Below are 14879 nucleotides of genomic sequence, written 5' to 3'. Positions count from 1 at the left end.
GTGCTCGTGAAATTACAGGCACATGGGACTTGTCAACATGTCGCAGGGGCGACAGGCGCAGTGGCAGTGTCCCTTAGTTCTTAGCGATTTAAAGCTCTGAGTGACCTTACAACTGCTATGGACAGGCATGTCACTTAACAACAGGCGCACGACTTACTCGTTCCGTTACCTATCATAAAAAAAATTTGTGAAATTACGTTATTTGTGAAAAAGTTAAATGTTTATATTTCCAAGTATCTATCTAGTGAATAACTACGGCAAAATAAAATAAAAGATAAGTAAGTAAATTATATTTTGCTTTTTATTTTAACATAAAACAATTTTTTATGTATGTTATGTTTAGGCACATAATTTTAACTAGCTACATTTATATTTACATGTACGTACCTACCTAATTATGAATTTTACTAAGGATTCAGCGCAAGAGTTTCATAATAAATATTCATTATAAAGAAACAGGTTATCTTAATTAGATTTGTAATCAATTTTTCTAAATCTAGCTATTTAACCATTCTATGAATTTGCTGAACAATTTGAGTGCTACATTAACGACTCGATCCCAGAAGCCGGATTCTTCTTGTTGGTCCTCACTGGCAGCTGTTGGGTAGTCGGTATCGAAAGTTTCTATTTGCCTTTTTACCCTTAACGTGTCTTCATTTTCGTGGCTATCTGCAAATATAATACAATATTTTAAACTATTTCAATTTGTAGGAACAGTTGCCTTGTGGTTGCTTTTAAGTTGCATACACGTTTGGAATATAATAAATCATAAACTCGTTTAGTGGAAACCCGTATGCCAAATATTAAACTTAAAATTGTAAAGATCTTTAACTTGTGGATTGATTGGTAGGTTGAACTTTTTGCATACTGCATAAAGAGTTACTTTACAATTATTGGATGATAAATATTTATTCTCCGTACATGCCTATTGCCAAAGCCTCTTCTCCCAGTTTGGTAGACTATGGCTGAGACTTAAACTTAAAGTTTCATTTAAATTTTTGCTTAAACTGAACCAAAGTACGTTTTGTAAATATGGAAAGCTTAGCTTGCCATTTCTGTTTAATCGAAATCAAAGTTTCTTTTATACATTTCATCTTGTGATTATTTTACCAGATTTTTATCTTTAGCTAAGAAGAGACCCGTACTCAGCAGCGGAACACAAGGCCTACTTGAACAATTATTAATCCAACAATAAATATCTGTCCTTATAAGAAATTTTATAAAATAATTGTCTAGCTAGCAGTGACTATTAAAGTTTGAATGCTCTACAATGGAAGTATCTACATACAAACTGCTTAATAGGCACGTGAGAAGTGAGTACTTACTTGATAAACTGGACGCGTCATAGGAAATCTGTAAATGAAAATTAATTTTAGCTAATACTAAATACCATATAGGTATACTAAATACCTTATTATAAGAAAGTAAATTTTTATTTGTTTGAGTAGGTATATTACAAAAACTTACGTGATATCCTGTGGCGAAAACCAACAAGATGGCCACAAAAGTAAGAACTGAAAAGATATGCGCTGTGATAGGACTCATCTCTCTGTGATCAAACGCCACTTTGACTTGCCATGACTGTGAACTTCGGCTTTATACAGGGGCGTGGCAGTAGATTGTATGTGGCGGAAAATCATGGCTTGTAATCAGCAATCACAGGTGATTAAACAAGTGTTTATAGAAGTTCTTTTTATCATGTCACCACTATTTGTGCAACATATAATATTAGTTTGTAGATATATACAGCTGATATGAATTTACAGTCAACAGCAGTAGGTGCCTACCCTTCTGGGATAATATATAGATGAGAATATTATACCTAAAAGCGAAGTTGGGTAAAAATTGTCACGAATTGACGGTTAATGTGTGCTTGGGTAAAATAATTAGGTATATTATGAAATACGGACTATTGTGTGCCTACTATCCCATTATGTTGAATTGTAATTAGAAACACGTGGCAATGTATTGGTGCCTACAAAATTCAGTTATTTTAAAGTATAAATACATATTTATCTCATAAATATATATTTATAGGCGATCTATATAGATCTCCGTTGTTAGGCAGGAACTTCCTTTTACTAGTAGCCAAATTAAATAAAATTAATTACTTATTAGCTGGTATCCGCGACTGCGTCTACGTAGAATAGCTATTTCGAGTAGCCTACAGTACCATACTAAATTTCATAGTGTTGTTGGTTCTCCATGAAAACTATCATCCCTTATTTCACTCCCTTTAAGATTTATTTTTGTGACAAAACATAGTCTTTGTCCTCCTAGGTCACACGTATTACTATAAGAAATTTATCAAAATTTGTTCAGCGGAAACGTAACACAAACTTTCGCATGTATAAGAAATACCTATTAGTTTCGATTTCAATATGTAGACATTATTGTTACGTGTGTGCTTAGGAACAACATACTTATTTATTAATCTTTATTTTCCTCCACAGAAGTCATGAACCAAGTAGATTATGTATGTATTCCGTGATTCTGCCTTATTTTTTAGGCTTAGCTTCAATATTGGCCTCCTCTGAAAATATAACACAGCTTAGGTATAGTTTAGTTTAGTTAGTGCTAACTGAAATTAAGTTAAATACCTTATTCAGTTCGCATTAGGGACGTTAAGTAATTTTAAGTAGCTGTTGACACAGTACCTTATTTTGAAATCACTTGTGTTAGCGTCTATACTGAACACACCTTACGTTCATGCAATATGGTGTTTTTTCAGCAAACGACCTTGTTGATTCAGTCCCATGTTCCGCACGAAAGCATGTGCACAATGGGATGTTTCTGTGAATCGGATAGGCGTGCTGACGAAGAGTCATCGCCGTCATCTCATTAGTTATGGAGAAAATGGACTTATGGTTAGATGACAAAAAAATTGGCTTCACTTTCATTATGTTTGAGTTTGATATTTATTTTATTGAATATGATGATGTTTTAATTACTACAATGATAGACTTAAATTTTTTGTTAAAATTTCTCCACTATATTTTTATTATTATTATTGATACAAAGATATACCACACTAACTTTCAGTAGCAGTAGAGCTCCTTGTTCGTCCAGAGAAGTACTGCCACCTTATCTATTTCTGCCGCCAAGTAGTAATGTCAGCATTACTGTGTTCCGGTTTTGAAGGGTAAGGCTGCTGGTAAAATTCCAGGCACATGGGATTTGTCAACTTATGTCTCAAGTTGACGAGCGCAGTGGCAGTGTCCCTCAGATCTTCGCGATTTAAAGCTCTTGAGTGGCACGTACAGATATTATGACTGCGGTGGCACTGCAACTATTATGGACAAGCGTGTATCTTACCCTCAGGCGCACGACTTGTTCGTCCCGTCACTTGATATTACAAAATAAAAAAAATTTTACACCAACCAGCATCAGTTGCCACACCGGGGCCGCCGTTCTTATCAACTGAGCTACAGACTGATACAGCAGATCTTACTAATTTCTAATTGCGCTTCTTGCAGATATTTGTATTGGGTTTAGACGGTTTTTTTAACCGACTTCCAGGAGGTTCTCAATCAGACTGTAGTAGTCAGACTGCGATAACTCCTGCGGCATTTGTGAACCATTTTGATGATTCTTTTTTGTTGGAAAGAAGGTACCTCAGTATAGGCCCCATTTAAATTTGAAGAAAATATTCCACTTCAAAGGGTGGAAATCTAGTGGAAAAATGTTCTTTTCTTTCGTACACGGAAAGGAAAATGGAGTACGCAAATGCTTCTTTATATCTCTGCTGAGTGTGTGTGTTATTTATTATTAGTCTGTGTAAGTGTTTGTTTAACGCATTGTCTTGTTAAAGCGAATATGAATACGACTACCTACTACCTTAAGTTAGTTTTTTTAACTTGCATACATACCTACTTGAAAAGTAATTTGATTTTGGTTTTATGTAAGTGAGGCCACGAAGCGAGCTATGTTCACAGATCTACAATCACTATTATACTACATCTGACTCAGTACCACAACCGGTAATAAAGACCATAGTTATTAGTCTGGTAAACTGGTAAAATATGATTTGCATGGCTCAATTTACATTCCCTCGGAACGAAATGGAAGCTAATTTTTGCAACGAAATAGCACATATTATAGTATTATGAACTAAGTCAATTTCGTAACGTTTATGCTGTATACTGTGCGACAATTCTCCAGAAGACACGCGACCTGTTGTAGCTCATATCCAGTTTGTATGTTACACAATTGCCGAAGTTTATTAAGTTCTGGTTACAAAAATTCCACAGCAATGTATTTTGAGCCTAGTTCAGTTCTTACTTCTGTAAAACTTGTTTATTTAGCACAAATCAGACAACCAAAAGTACATTTGTACTGGGTTCTTATGCCATACTCTTGGACATAATGCTAAAAAAGGTTGAATTATCTTAAACACTCTTGTTTGTGTGGCCAGTGGTGCCTCTGATGTCCATGAGTGTATTTCGGGGTTTACCTATAAATAACTTGAGTCTTAAAAATGTAAATATGATAACATAAAAATGAGACAAAGAAGAATTAACACTAATTATTTTAATTTAAACCGAAAATTCAAAAATGTATGTGCTGATACGTTTTTGAAAATTCAAAGATGATTTTATGAGGTAATACACAAACATTGCAGCACACATTACAGTACTATTATTTTTTAGAAGCTCCAAATCCTGAAAAGCCCATAATCTGAGCTAATTCAGATTGGGCAGGTGTACTTTCAGGTTCATCAATTTCTTGGAGCTTGCGTTTTTTGTCCCGGCGACGTTCGCGACGAAGCTCCTTGACTCTGGTTTCTTCTTCAGCTGCCTCTCTTAATCGCGAATCGAGCTCGTATTCCCTTTTCTTATCCTCTAGTTTCCTCTTATTTAGAGCAAATCTTGCTTTTACCTGCAATATGCAAAATATTATCAGTACTAGGCCAGTCACTCGAAGAACTGATTATTATTTACAAATTTTAAGGAACTTACATGTTAGAAATCATTAGGAAATATTGACATTTTAAAAACGCAAAAAAAGGGATTTTTTTATTATGTTATTTCATTAATGTGCTGTATTACCGAATCTTATGCACAGGAAAAAAAACTAAGTGATTTTTTCATCATTCTGTATAGTAAATTCTACACAAATTCAATACAAACATAAAAGTAACGTAACTACAAAAGAGTCACAATTTTATTCTTTTAATAAATTAGAAATGTTAAATAATAAAAATAAATCTTAAAGAATAAAACTGTAACCTTTTTGTAGTTTCCTTTTTGATGCTCATACGAAAACTATAAAATAATATTATTCTACATTGTTTCAAACTGTACTCTACTGAACTATCCTAAATTGGCCCAGAGTATTTTTGTGAAATGTTTTCAGAGTGTTTTGTTGGTGTAGTTACATATCTGCTACTTTACCTGATTTTGTAGCAGGAATAATTACTTGGCTATGTATGGGTAACAAGGGAGAATTTTCTGCATTAAGCCCTGGTAACTAAAATATCGTTAGATGCATTAATATTATTTATTTTATTATTTTTTTACTAACTTGCTCTAAAGAGCTCCTTTCAATCTTCATAGACATGCCCAGATTCCTTTGGTGTTTCTTGCCATTGATGTGGTCCAGGAAGTTAATAGAGTCTTTTACAATGCAATCACACACATTGCAGTAATATCCCCCTGATTGCGATGTTGGAGTGTTCTTTGTGATGACAACGCTCTTTCCAAGTTTTGAGTCGAGATCAACTTTGTAATCACGCTGTTTGAGAAGCTCTCGTTTGATTGGTGGAGCTGCAATGTTTAATGTGCAATTTAAAAAATAGCATTAAGATAAGTTTACTGTTACTGATAAACATCTACAGGGTGGCCCAGAAAGGAATGCACTTTTGAAAATTGTAAATTACAAAGTTCATATTTAAAGATTTAGACATGGCTGACCAAGTTCCAGAAGTCTGAACTCAAGGACACTACTGATTCTGACAGATCAGAGGGTTATGGAACACAGCATTCTGGGCTTGAAACATATTGACCGAGTTTTCAATACAATGCTGCATTGGCATGTGACACTACATGGGGGAAAAGGAGTCCACAGGGACAGATTATATGTATGACATGTATACATCAGGTGTAACTATAACTAAATAAGGAAGTTGGTAAGTAATCAGTGAAATTGCAAGGCAGCATTTAGAGCAGCAGCGGTACTTGGTGTAACGGGCTGGTGTCCGCAACTCGACGTCAAAGCGCCTATTTTGAGTGTGGCAGCAGCGGTATTGTTCACAGCATCAAAATTTATTTGTGTTTACCGTTCATGATACCAAGTAATGAACAAATCGTAGACAGTCCTGGATATTACAGTTTTTGACAGGAATTACGACTGACCTTGGTTTAAATACTTTGGAGGGACAACTTTAATGTCAGTTATTTTATTAATGTTTCGTAACAGTTCTCGTATCATATACATTTTTTGATTTTGTTTACTTTATGTACCTTTCTTTTTAGCACGTTCCTCTTCTTCTATTTCTTCTCGTAGTCTCTCTGCAGCGATTCTTTCGAACTCGTCTTTGTCCCATTTTCTACGGTGATCATCTGGTCGCATAGTCATGTTATCTGATCTTGAAACTTAGCTTGTTGCTATAAAACACTATTTTTTACTATAAAAAATAGTAAAAACGCAGAAAAAGGTAGAATAATGTTCTTTTTAAATTGGCTTTAGATACTCCTACTCCTGATATACAAAATACCAAACACTAATGCCAAAATAAAATTGCCAAATGACATTAGTAATGACAATGACAAGCCAAGCATAGACAAACTCCGAAGACCATTATTCATAGTGATGACATTTGCCGAAAAGTTGGTGTGGTATGTCCATTTATCATGTAAAAAATCTTGATTCCTCTTTTTATTGAAACATATTATGCTTTACAAATCAATAGGTATAAAAACAGGCATGCAATTTCATGTCAAGCTAAGTATTTGTATTTTGTATTTGAAGGTAAGTAAACATTATTTTATAAATTTTTTCATTTCATTTCATTAAGTAGACATCTCAAGATTGTTTCCATTTAGTTAAGTACCTAAACAAATGGTCTTTAGTAGTGTATTACAAGCACGTCTGTGTTGGAGTTTTTAAAAAAATTACCTACCTACTCTCTTTCCACATGGCCCAAGCAATTCTATGAAACGTCTACAGATGGCGCCAACCGTTCCAATTTCAAATGTTTGCCGGTAATTATAATTGTTTTATCTACTGAAATATCACTTGCGATTGTATAAAATAATTATACAGAAAAAAACTTGTAACAGTAATTGTAAATTATTGTTGTATTATTCCATTCTCTATTAAAGACTTATTACAGATACACCTACCAATCTACAGAGAAATTGAAGTCCCAGAATCGATTTACCCCGGGCTCTGTATAAAATATAAATCAAGATGTTAAGATATAAAAGGTAGTCGCTCTATCAGACTCTCTCATACGACTATAACGCATTTAGATGACTTCGTTAGGCCAGCCTGTGAGCAGCCTGTGAGCTCTGTTCATCCACGATGACGTCCGAAATTCGGCTTACGAAAGTAAATAGTGTTTAAGAGTCGTATTCTAGAACTCTATTCAATGCTCAAGTCAGGATTGCACTGGCAACACAAGCACTGGAAATACGACCCTAATGGCAGGGACTTGAGTATGATATCAAGTGCTTTAAACCATACTCAAATCCTAACTTGAGCATTGAGTAGAGTTCTCGAATACGACCCTAAGAGTAAGATTTTGTTGTATATTATAAGATAGACTTAGTGGAAAGGGTTCAATAGGTAGTACTGCTCTAAGTAGGCAAGTAACTTTTTTTATAATAAGTGCTCATTTGACCTCCATGTCACTTGATGGAAAGTGTTGATGAAGACGACGATGTACACCTAATTAATGCCTATTCAATTTCGCCTTGAAAAGGCCCAGTTATACTGTTTAGGGACGTCTACATGCAGGGAACTTTTTAGCTGATCGCCATATAAATGTAAGAACGAAACGCTTCGTGTGAACCCCAGCCTACGTTTAGTCCCCCGCTGACGTAGATAAGTAAAATACGCCGTTCTTGAAATAGCAACTGAAATTAGAAAGGATTGATTCAATTACCTCGATAGATGACAGATATTGTTTTTCTTTAATTGAATGCGATTATTTATTGAGCGTTGGCTATAGAGCCATCAGCTTAAACAGGTAACAAATAATTAAGCAACTCAACACGTAATAAAACTTGACTTAAAATTAATTTGTGTTAAATCATCTAACTGTAAAAACCCGCCACTTTTCGTCGTTTTAATTAACATTTGTATTGGATCTTTTAAACTATGTAATGGATTGTTTTCTTTTTTTGATTAGCCTTATTTTATTGGACCGCAATGGTATAGTGTATAAGAGATTGCGCAACTTGTCTGCATAACGATAATGAAACTTTGAATAGGTTCCGCAAGTGATTCGAAATGTAATTCATTTTTCACAATGAAATAAATTAACTTGTAATGAAATTTTAATTCGAAATCAATCAATTTCTCTCATGAATTTGTTTTCTATGCTGTGTTACCTTCTTATTGTTAACTCAGAGATAGTGAAGTAATTACGTTCTTACATTGCTTAAAAATTCAGATGCACGTAAGAATATATCGAACTAGGACAGTGGTACCAATGTAAAAAAGCGTCTTGTGGAGGATAAGTACTGTGAAGTTTGCATATCAGTCTTTACATCTCCTTGAGCTTTTGGCAGCTGGCCGTAACTACAAGTATGCCATAGGTTTAAATTCAAATATCGTTTATCTTACGCTTAGAGGATGGAAAAAAATGAAAAATCTTACGTAACGTTATTTGTTGGTCATTGACGTATATGACTAGTAACACTAGTAAGATGATAAAATATCTAATTGATTACATATGGCATGTATTTTAAATGATCATTTTAAATTTGCGAAAGCAGCAGGCAAAAAATCTAAATGGCAGCCTTTTTTAATGATTGATCCTTTCTCTCTGACACATAAAATAAATAAAATCAATGTATGTTTTAATTTGTTCTGAGCTAATATTTGATTTGTATAAATTAACTTTGATAGTTTCATGTAGAGCCTCGAAACTAAGACAAATGAGCATTAAAAATTAAGTTCAGATACATTGACTTAGTAAGTCAATGTTCAGATACCTACTCCTTTTTTATAATTAGATTTCCTAAAATACTTTTTTGTTCTGATTTACTTACTAAAATATTTGTATACTAATCTAATATTATATTCATAATAATTTAATTTGACCTGAAACTATGTTCGGAAACGCAAGCATATTCGCTTCTGGCACTCGCCGGCTCGTGCTGCTTTTTCATATACTAGCCTTTTTCTAAACCTGGGAGAATCTGCTTACAGACACCCCAGCCCCCATTGCATCTGCACCCTAAGCGGTGCAGTCCCGCCAGAGTCGTGGAGGACAGGACGAGCGGCAAAACTTAACGTACTGAATGGAGGGCGCGACCGATTTGACCTATATGAAAAAAGAGGATGAAATATAATTTTTTTTTCTATCAAATATTAATTTAGTATGCTTAAACATAATGATAGAGTTACCTTGAATGCAGTCATTTATAATTTATCCGAATATAGATCAGCTAATACAGACGAAACAGCTATAATATACATTACACTTCTAAGATCAATTATATCTTTAAGGATCAAATTAATTATTTCCTAGGGTAACCTACGCAACTATCTCGCTTACCCGCACCAAACATGTAACATAATATTATATACAATTATAAGTTATTACTAAGTTAGTAAGTTACTCTAGGGAATAGAATATCTTAATCTTACCATCGCATCGCTCTACATTTACGAGACAAGTACACCTCGAACACATAATTCGAGCTATTTTGCATTTTTATCCTTAATGGGCTAGAATATAAAAATATAATTATCATCGAAAAAAGTTTTCTCCAGTTCTTTAAATTCAAATATTCAATAAGGACTTAAGGAAATGACGTTTAGATACCAGTTTCAAAGTTGCATTAGCATTTTTGAGCAATCAAGCATTGTTTAAGCTAAGGGCATGTAATATTGAAAATGCAAGGTGGCGCGAATTATGTGTCCGGGAGTTTATATTTCGATCGATCGAACCCGGGACCTTGGAGACGGCGACACCATGAAAATCGGTGTGCAAGCCATTCGGCCACGGAGGTTGTCAAAAATAGTAGAATCCAGATATCCTCGAAATCCGAAATTATAAAATAGAAGTATATCGCCCAAACAACTCTCTAATACAAAATTTTAGGGAGCCACGGCATTTGTATTACCTCCTAAATTATTTAATAATTTGCCAGACGTAGTAAAAGCACCAAATGTTAATTCGTTATGCAATGACATTAATATATAGTATTATTACCTAACCACCACTTACCTATTTCTGCCTCCAAACAGTAATGCTCACATTACTGCGTTCCGATTTTGAAAGGTAAAGGTGTCGTGAAATTACAGGCACATAGGACTTGACAACTTATGTCTCACGGTGACGGGAGCAGTGGCAGTGCCCCTTAGATCTGTGATTAGTACTGCAATGGCTATGCGTATGTTATGGGCAAGCATGTCCATTGACTTAGAGGGTTTACATGGCGTTGTCGTCTTTGAAATCCTGGGATCGATTACCCGGCCGAGTCAATGTAGAAAGCTTAGTTTTCTATATTGTCTTGGGTGTTTGTGGTACCGTCGTTGTTTCCAATTTCCATAATGTAAGTGCTTCAGTTGTTTACTTTGGGACCAGTATGTGATGTTGTTTAATATTGAATAATATGTTTTTATCTTCCCGTCGCTTGGCATAATAAAAATAAAAGAAGATCTTGATGGAATCAATCACAACTTGATTAAATCAATTACTTATAACTTATGATTGCAGTGTTAAAGTTAAAATACTTAAGCACTTGAAAATGTTCTTATTTATTTATTTATTCATTCTGAATTTCACATGGGTGGTACAGATTTATAACTGTTGGGAATTTCACGAAGTTCTAAATAAAAGAGACTTGTGAAAAAAAAGGGAACACCGTATATTACTGAGTATAATATAATAAGCTAGTTAATTGACGACATGTCATAATATTAACTCTTTAGTTTCTAATGTCTATTTTGAACTTTACATTTGATAGTCTTTTGGTTCATTGTTGTCAAATATTTCTGTGGAATAAAACCGTTATTCTAAAGGTTTTATCTTATTTATCAATTTATTCCACAAAATGTTATCAGAATAAATAAAATGGAACGGTTTCTGCGTCCCGATAAACTGAACATTGATCCAACCGGTAATTCCGCCTCCAAGGAATGGGAGCACTGGAAGAGGACGTTCGAGAGTTTCTTATCGAACTTTACAAAAGAAACAGCTGGTATGAAAATAGACATACTTATAAACCACGTATCTCCAACAATCTTCGCATACATAAGTGAATGTACTACCTATGAAGAAGCCCTAGACATACTCGACAAACTATTCAATAAACCAAAAAATGTAGTCTATGCCAGGTATATACTAGCTACTAGGAGACAAAAGCACGATGAGAGCATTGATACTTATATGCAGGTGCTAAAATTATTAGCGAAAGATTGTCAATTTGGAAAGGTTGATGCTGAAACGAATAAATCCGATAATATTCGAGACGCATTTATTACTGGTCTCAATTCGAGTAAAATCAGGCAGCGATTGCTTGAAAATCTAACTCTATCTCTTGACAAAGCCTATGATCAGGCGAGATCGTTAGAAATGGCGGAGATGAATTCACAGAGTTACGAATCTTCAAATTTGAATGCTGTACAAGGTTCATCAAAGGAAGAAGAATCATCAGCAGCGTCTTTCTTCAAGCGAAAATGTTTCTTCTGTGGGGGTCGCGTGCATCCTAGAAAAGATTGTCCAGCACTCGACTCTACCTGTCAGATTTGTAAAAAAAAGGACACTTAGCTAAAGTATGTCGTAGCAAGAAACAGACTGCTGCATCAGTAGTCGAAACTGAAAGTAATAAAACTAGTGCTTGTATAATAGCGGCATCGCCGGACTCGCTTAGAAAGGCTACTGTAACGGCGTACGTTCAAGGGATACGCGCCCAAGCATTAATCGATACAGGCAGCTCAATTAGTTTTATGGATGAGGAATTCTTTAATCTCTGTCGTTTAAAAAAGAAACCGAGTAACCAGAGAATTTCAATGGCTTCGACTACTCTTACTTCCAAAGTAGAGGGACAAACTAGCGTCTCTGCCAAAATTGGAGATTATGAGTACAAAAATCTGAATCTACTCATAGTAAAGAATTTATGCGCTGATCTCATCATTGGACATGATATTCTGCATCAACACTCTTCACTAGAGTTCTCTTTTGGTGGTTTGAAGGAACCTATCAAAGTTAATGTATGCAGTGTTGCTGCAGCTACCGTGCCTGCCGTACCACTGTTTTCTAATGTATGTCCTGAAATTAAGCCTGTTGCTATAAAATCGAGAAGACATAGTGAGGATGACAAAGAATTTATAAAAGAGGAAGTCAGGAAACTTTTGGCTGATGGAATAATCGAAGAAAGCACGTCCCCCTGGAGAGCTCAAGTCCTTATCACAAAAAATGTCAACCATAAGAAGCGTCTTGTCATCGATTATTCCCAAACTATAAACAGATATACTCATTTAGATGCGTACCCTCTACCAAACATAGAAGAGCTGGTGTCACAAATATCTAGATATCGTATATTTAGCGCTATAGATTTGCAAAGTGCTTATCATCAAGTTCCTATTTTGCTCGAAGAACGTCATTTTACGGCTTTTGAGGCTTTAGGAAATTTATACCAATTTCTCCGAATTCCATTTGGCGTTACAAACGGCGTCTCAAGTTTTCAAAGGACGATTGATTGGGTAATCCGAAAAGAAGATCTCAAGGGAACGTTCGCTTATCTTGATGATATTACAATTTGTGGCAAGACCCAGCTTGAACATGACAAAAACTTAAGAAATTCTTGGCAGCTGCCCAGAAATATGGCCTCACTCTCAACAAAGAAAAGAGTAAGTTCTCACAAAACTCTATTAATATTCTGGGTTATAACATAGAAGACAACATTATCAAACCGGATGCAGACCGCTTGCGCCCACTTCTGAACTTACCACCACCATCTGATCTATCATCACTGAGAAGAGTGATCGGAATGTTTGCACACTATAGCAAGTGGATTCCAAATTTTTCAGAAAAAGTTCACGATCTTACTAATGCAAGGATATTTCCATTAAGCGACAATTTAGTCAAAAACTTCAATGTACTCAAATCAGATATAGCCAAATCAAGTATTCATGCAATTGATCATAACGCACCATTAACCGTGGAAACAGACGCGTCAGATCATTCTATCGCAGCAACTTTGTCACAGGCTTCTCGGCCTGTTGCTTTTTTCTCCAGAATGCTAAACAAAAGTGAACATAATCACTCGGCGATAGAAAAAGAAGCTTACGCTATCGTCGAATCGCTGAAGAAATGGCGTCATTTTCTTATCGGCAAACCCTTCCGGCTTATCACTGACCAAAGATCAGTATCTTTCATGTTTAACAATAAACTAACGAGCAAAATAAAGAATGAGAAAATACAACCCTGGCGTCTGGAGTTGGCGCCATTTAAGTATGACATTATATATCGTCCAGGCAAACAAAATGATGCAGCGGATGCACTCTCACGCGTATGCAGCTCAATATCGACACGAAATGAAAAGTTATATTCATTGCACAATGATTTATGTCATCCGGGCATAGCACGAATGACCCACTGGCTTAAATCAAAGAATCTACCATATTCTACGGAAGAAATTAAAAACATGACTAAGTCGTGTAAAATTTGCTCCGAAATAAAGCCAAGATTTTACAAACCTACAATTGATCCAGTTTTGATAAAAGCTACGTCGCCTATGGAGAGACTGAGTATCGATTTCAAAGGACCAGTACCTTCTAATACGAGCAATAAATACATTCTTACAGTAATAGACGAATACTCACGCTTTCCATTTGCATTTCCGTGCCCAGACATGAACTCTTCAACGGTAATCAAACATTTAAATGAAATTTTTATGCTATTCGGTATGCCGTCTTATCTACATTCAGATCGAGGAACCTGTTTCATATCTACTGAAGTAAAGAACTTCTTAAATTCACGTGGTATTGCGTCGAGCAGAACTACACCTTATAACCCAAGAGGAAATGGACAGGTTGAACGTTTTAACGGAACTCTTTGGAAATCAGTGCAATTGGCTCTACGTTCGCAGAACCTACCAATAGAAAATTGGGAAAAGGTTCTAAACCAAGCTTTACATTGTATCAGATCTTTGTTGTGCACAGCGACTTGTTGTACGCCGCACGAAAGAATGTTTACACATACCAGGCGGTCATCGAATGGAGTATCTATACCTACCTGGCTGACGGAATCAGAAAAAGTATTAATGAGAAAATTTAATCGTACTAACAAGTATCAACCTATTGTTGAAGAAGTGACTCTTCTGCACGTAAATCCAGACTACTCCTATGTTCGCTATGAGGACGGTCGAGAGACAACTGTTTCCAACCGACATTTAGCACCATTGAGCCTAGATAGTCAGATAATGGTAGATGAAACAACAAATATTGAGGCTCTTAACGAAAACTCCAATGAAGTGGAGGACCCTAATCCTACATCTCAAAATTCTGAAACCAGATCTTCTGATTCCGAAAATGAGACTGAAGACATAGACCACCCTGAACCTCCAGCGGACACCGAACCAGAGATTCGAAGGTCTGCAAGAGTGCGACACCCACCAGCCCACCTCGAGGATTATTTTCAAGGCTGATAGAATGTCATAATATTAACTCTTTAGTTTCTAATGTCTATTTTGAACTTT

General features: G+C 35.5%; 2 protein-coding genes across 2 annotated transcripts; one reads left to right on the top strand and one right to left on the bottom strand.

Moving 5' to 3' along the window:
- Positions 1-4306: 4306 nt before the first annotated feature.
- On the bottom strand, positions 4307-6837 carry LOC113236785 (zinc finger matrin-type protein 2). Its single transcript, XM_026472960.1, has 3 exons — positions 6462-6837; positions 5524-5765; positions 4307-4878 (listed from the first exon to the last, which is right to left on the bottom strand). The coding sequence occupies exons 1-3, from the start codon at positions 6574-6576 to the stop codon at positions 4639-4641; spliced, it is 597 nt and encodes a 198-aa protein (XP_026328745.1). The 5' UTR covers positions 6577-6837; the 3' UTR covers positions 4307-4638.
- A 4414-nt stretch (positions 6838-11251) lies between these two features.
- Positions 11252-14828, top strand: LOC113236663. Its single transcript, XM_026472824.1, has 3 exons — positions 11252-11918; positions 12029-13029; positions 14271-14828. Exons 1-3 carry the CDS (start codon positions 11252-11254, stop codon positions 14826-14828), a joined length of 2226 nt encoding a protein of 741 aa, XP_026328609.1.
- The last annotated feature ends 51 nt before the right edge of the window (positions 14829-14879 follow it).

Source organism: Hyposmocoma kahamanoa, unplaced genomic scaffold, assembly GCF_003589595.1.
Source record: "Hyposmocoma kahamanoa isolate Upper Pololo Valley unplaced genomic scaffold, ASM358959v1 92, whole genome shotgun sequence".
Taxonomy (NCBI): domain Eukaryota; kingdom Metazoa; phylum Arthropoda; class Insecta; order Lepidoptera; family Cosmopterigidae; genus Hyposmocoma; species Hyposmocoma kahamanoa.
The sequence above is the reverse complement of the archived record's forward strand: the minus strand, read 5'-3'. Positions and strand labels throughout refer to the sequence as shown.

Excerpts from the sequence above, each read along its gene's own strand:
- LOC113236663 (XM_026472824.1), top strand. The coding sequence starts at position 11,252 with ATGGAACGGTTTCTGCGTCCCGATAAACTGAACATTGATCCAACCGGT. Across the intron at positions 11,919-12,028 it reads TCCAGCACTCGACTCTACCT|CGGCATCGCCGGACTCGCTT; the intron begins GTCAGATTTGTA and ends CTTGTATAATAG. Across the intron at positions 13,030-14,270 it reads CACTCTCAACAAAGAAAAGA|AACCTACCAATAGAAAATTG; the intron begins GTAAGTTCTCAC and ends CTACGTTCGCAG.
- LOC113236785 (XM_026472960.1), bottom strand. The coding sequence starts at position 6,576 with ATGACTATGCGACCAGATGATCACCGTAGAAAATGGGACAAAGACGAG. Across the intron at positions 5,766-6,461 it reads GGAACGTGCTAAAAAGAAAG|CTCCACCAATCAAACGAGAG; the intron begins GTACATAAAGTA and ends TAAACATTGCAG. Across the intron at positions 4,879-5,523 it reads AAAGGAGCTCTTTAGAGCAA|GTAAAAGCAAGATTTGCTCT; the intron begins GTTAGTAAAAAA and ends TGCATATTGCAG.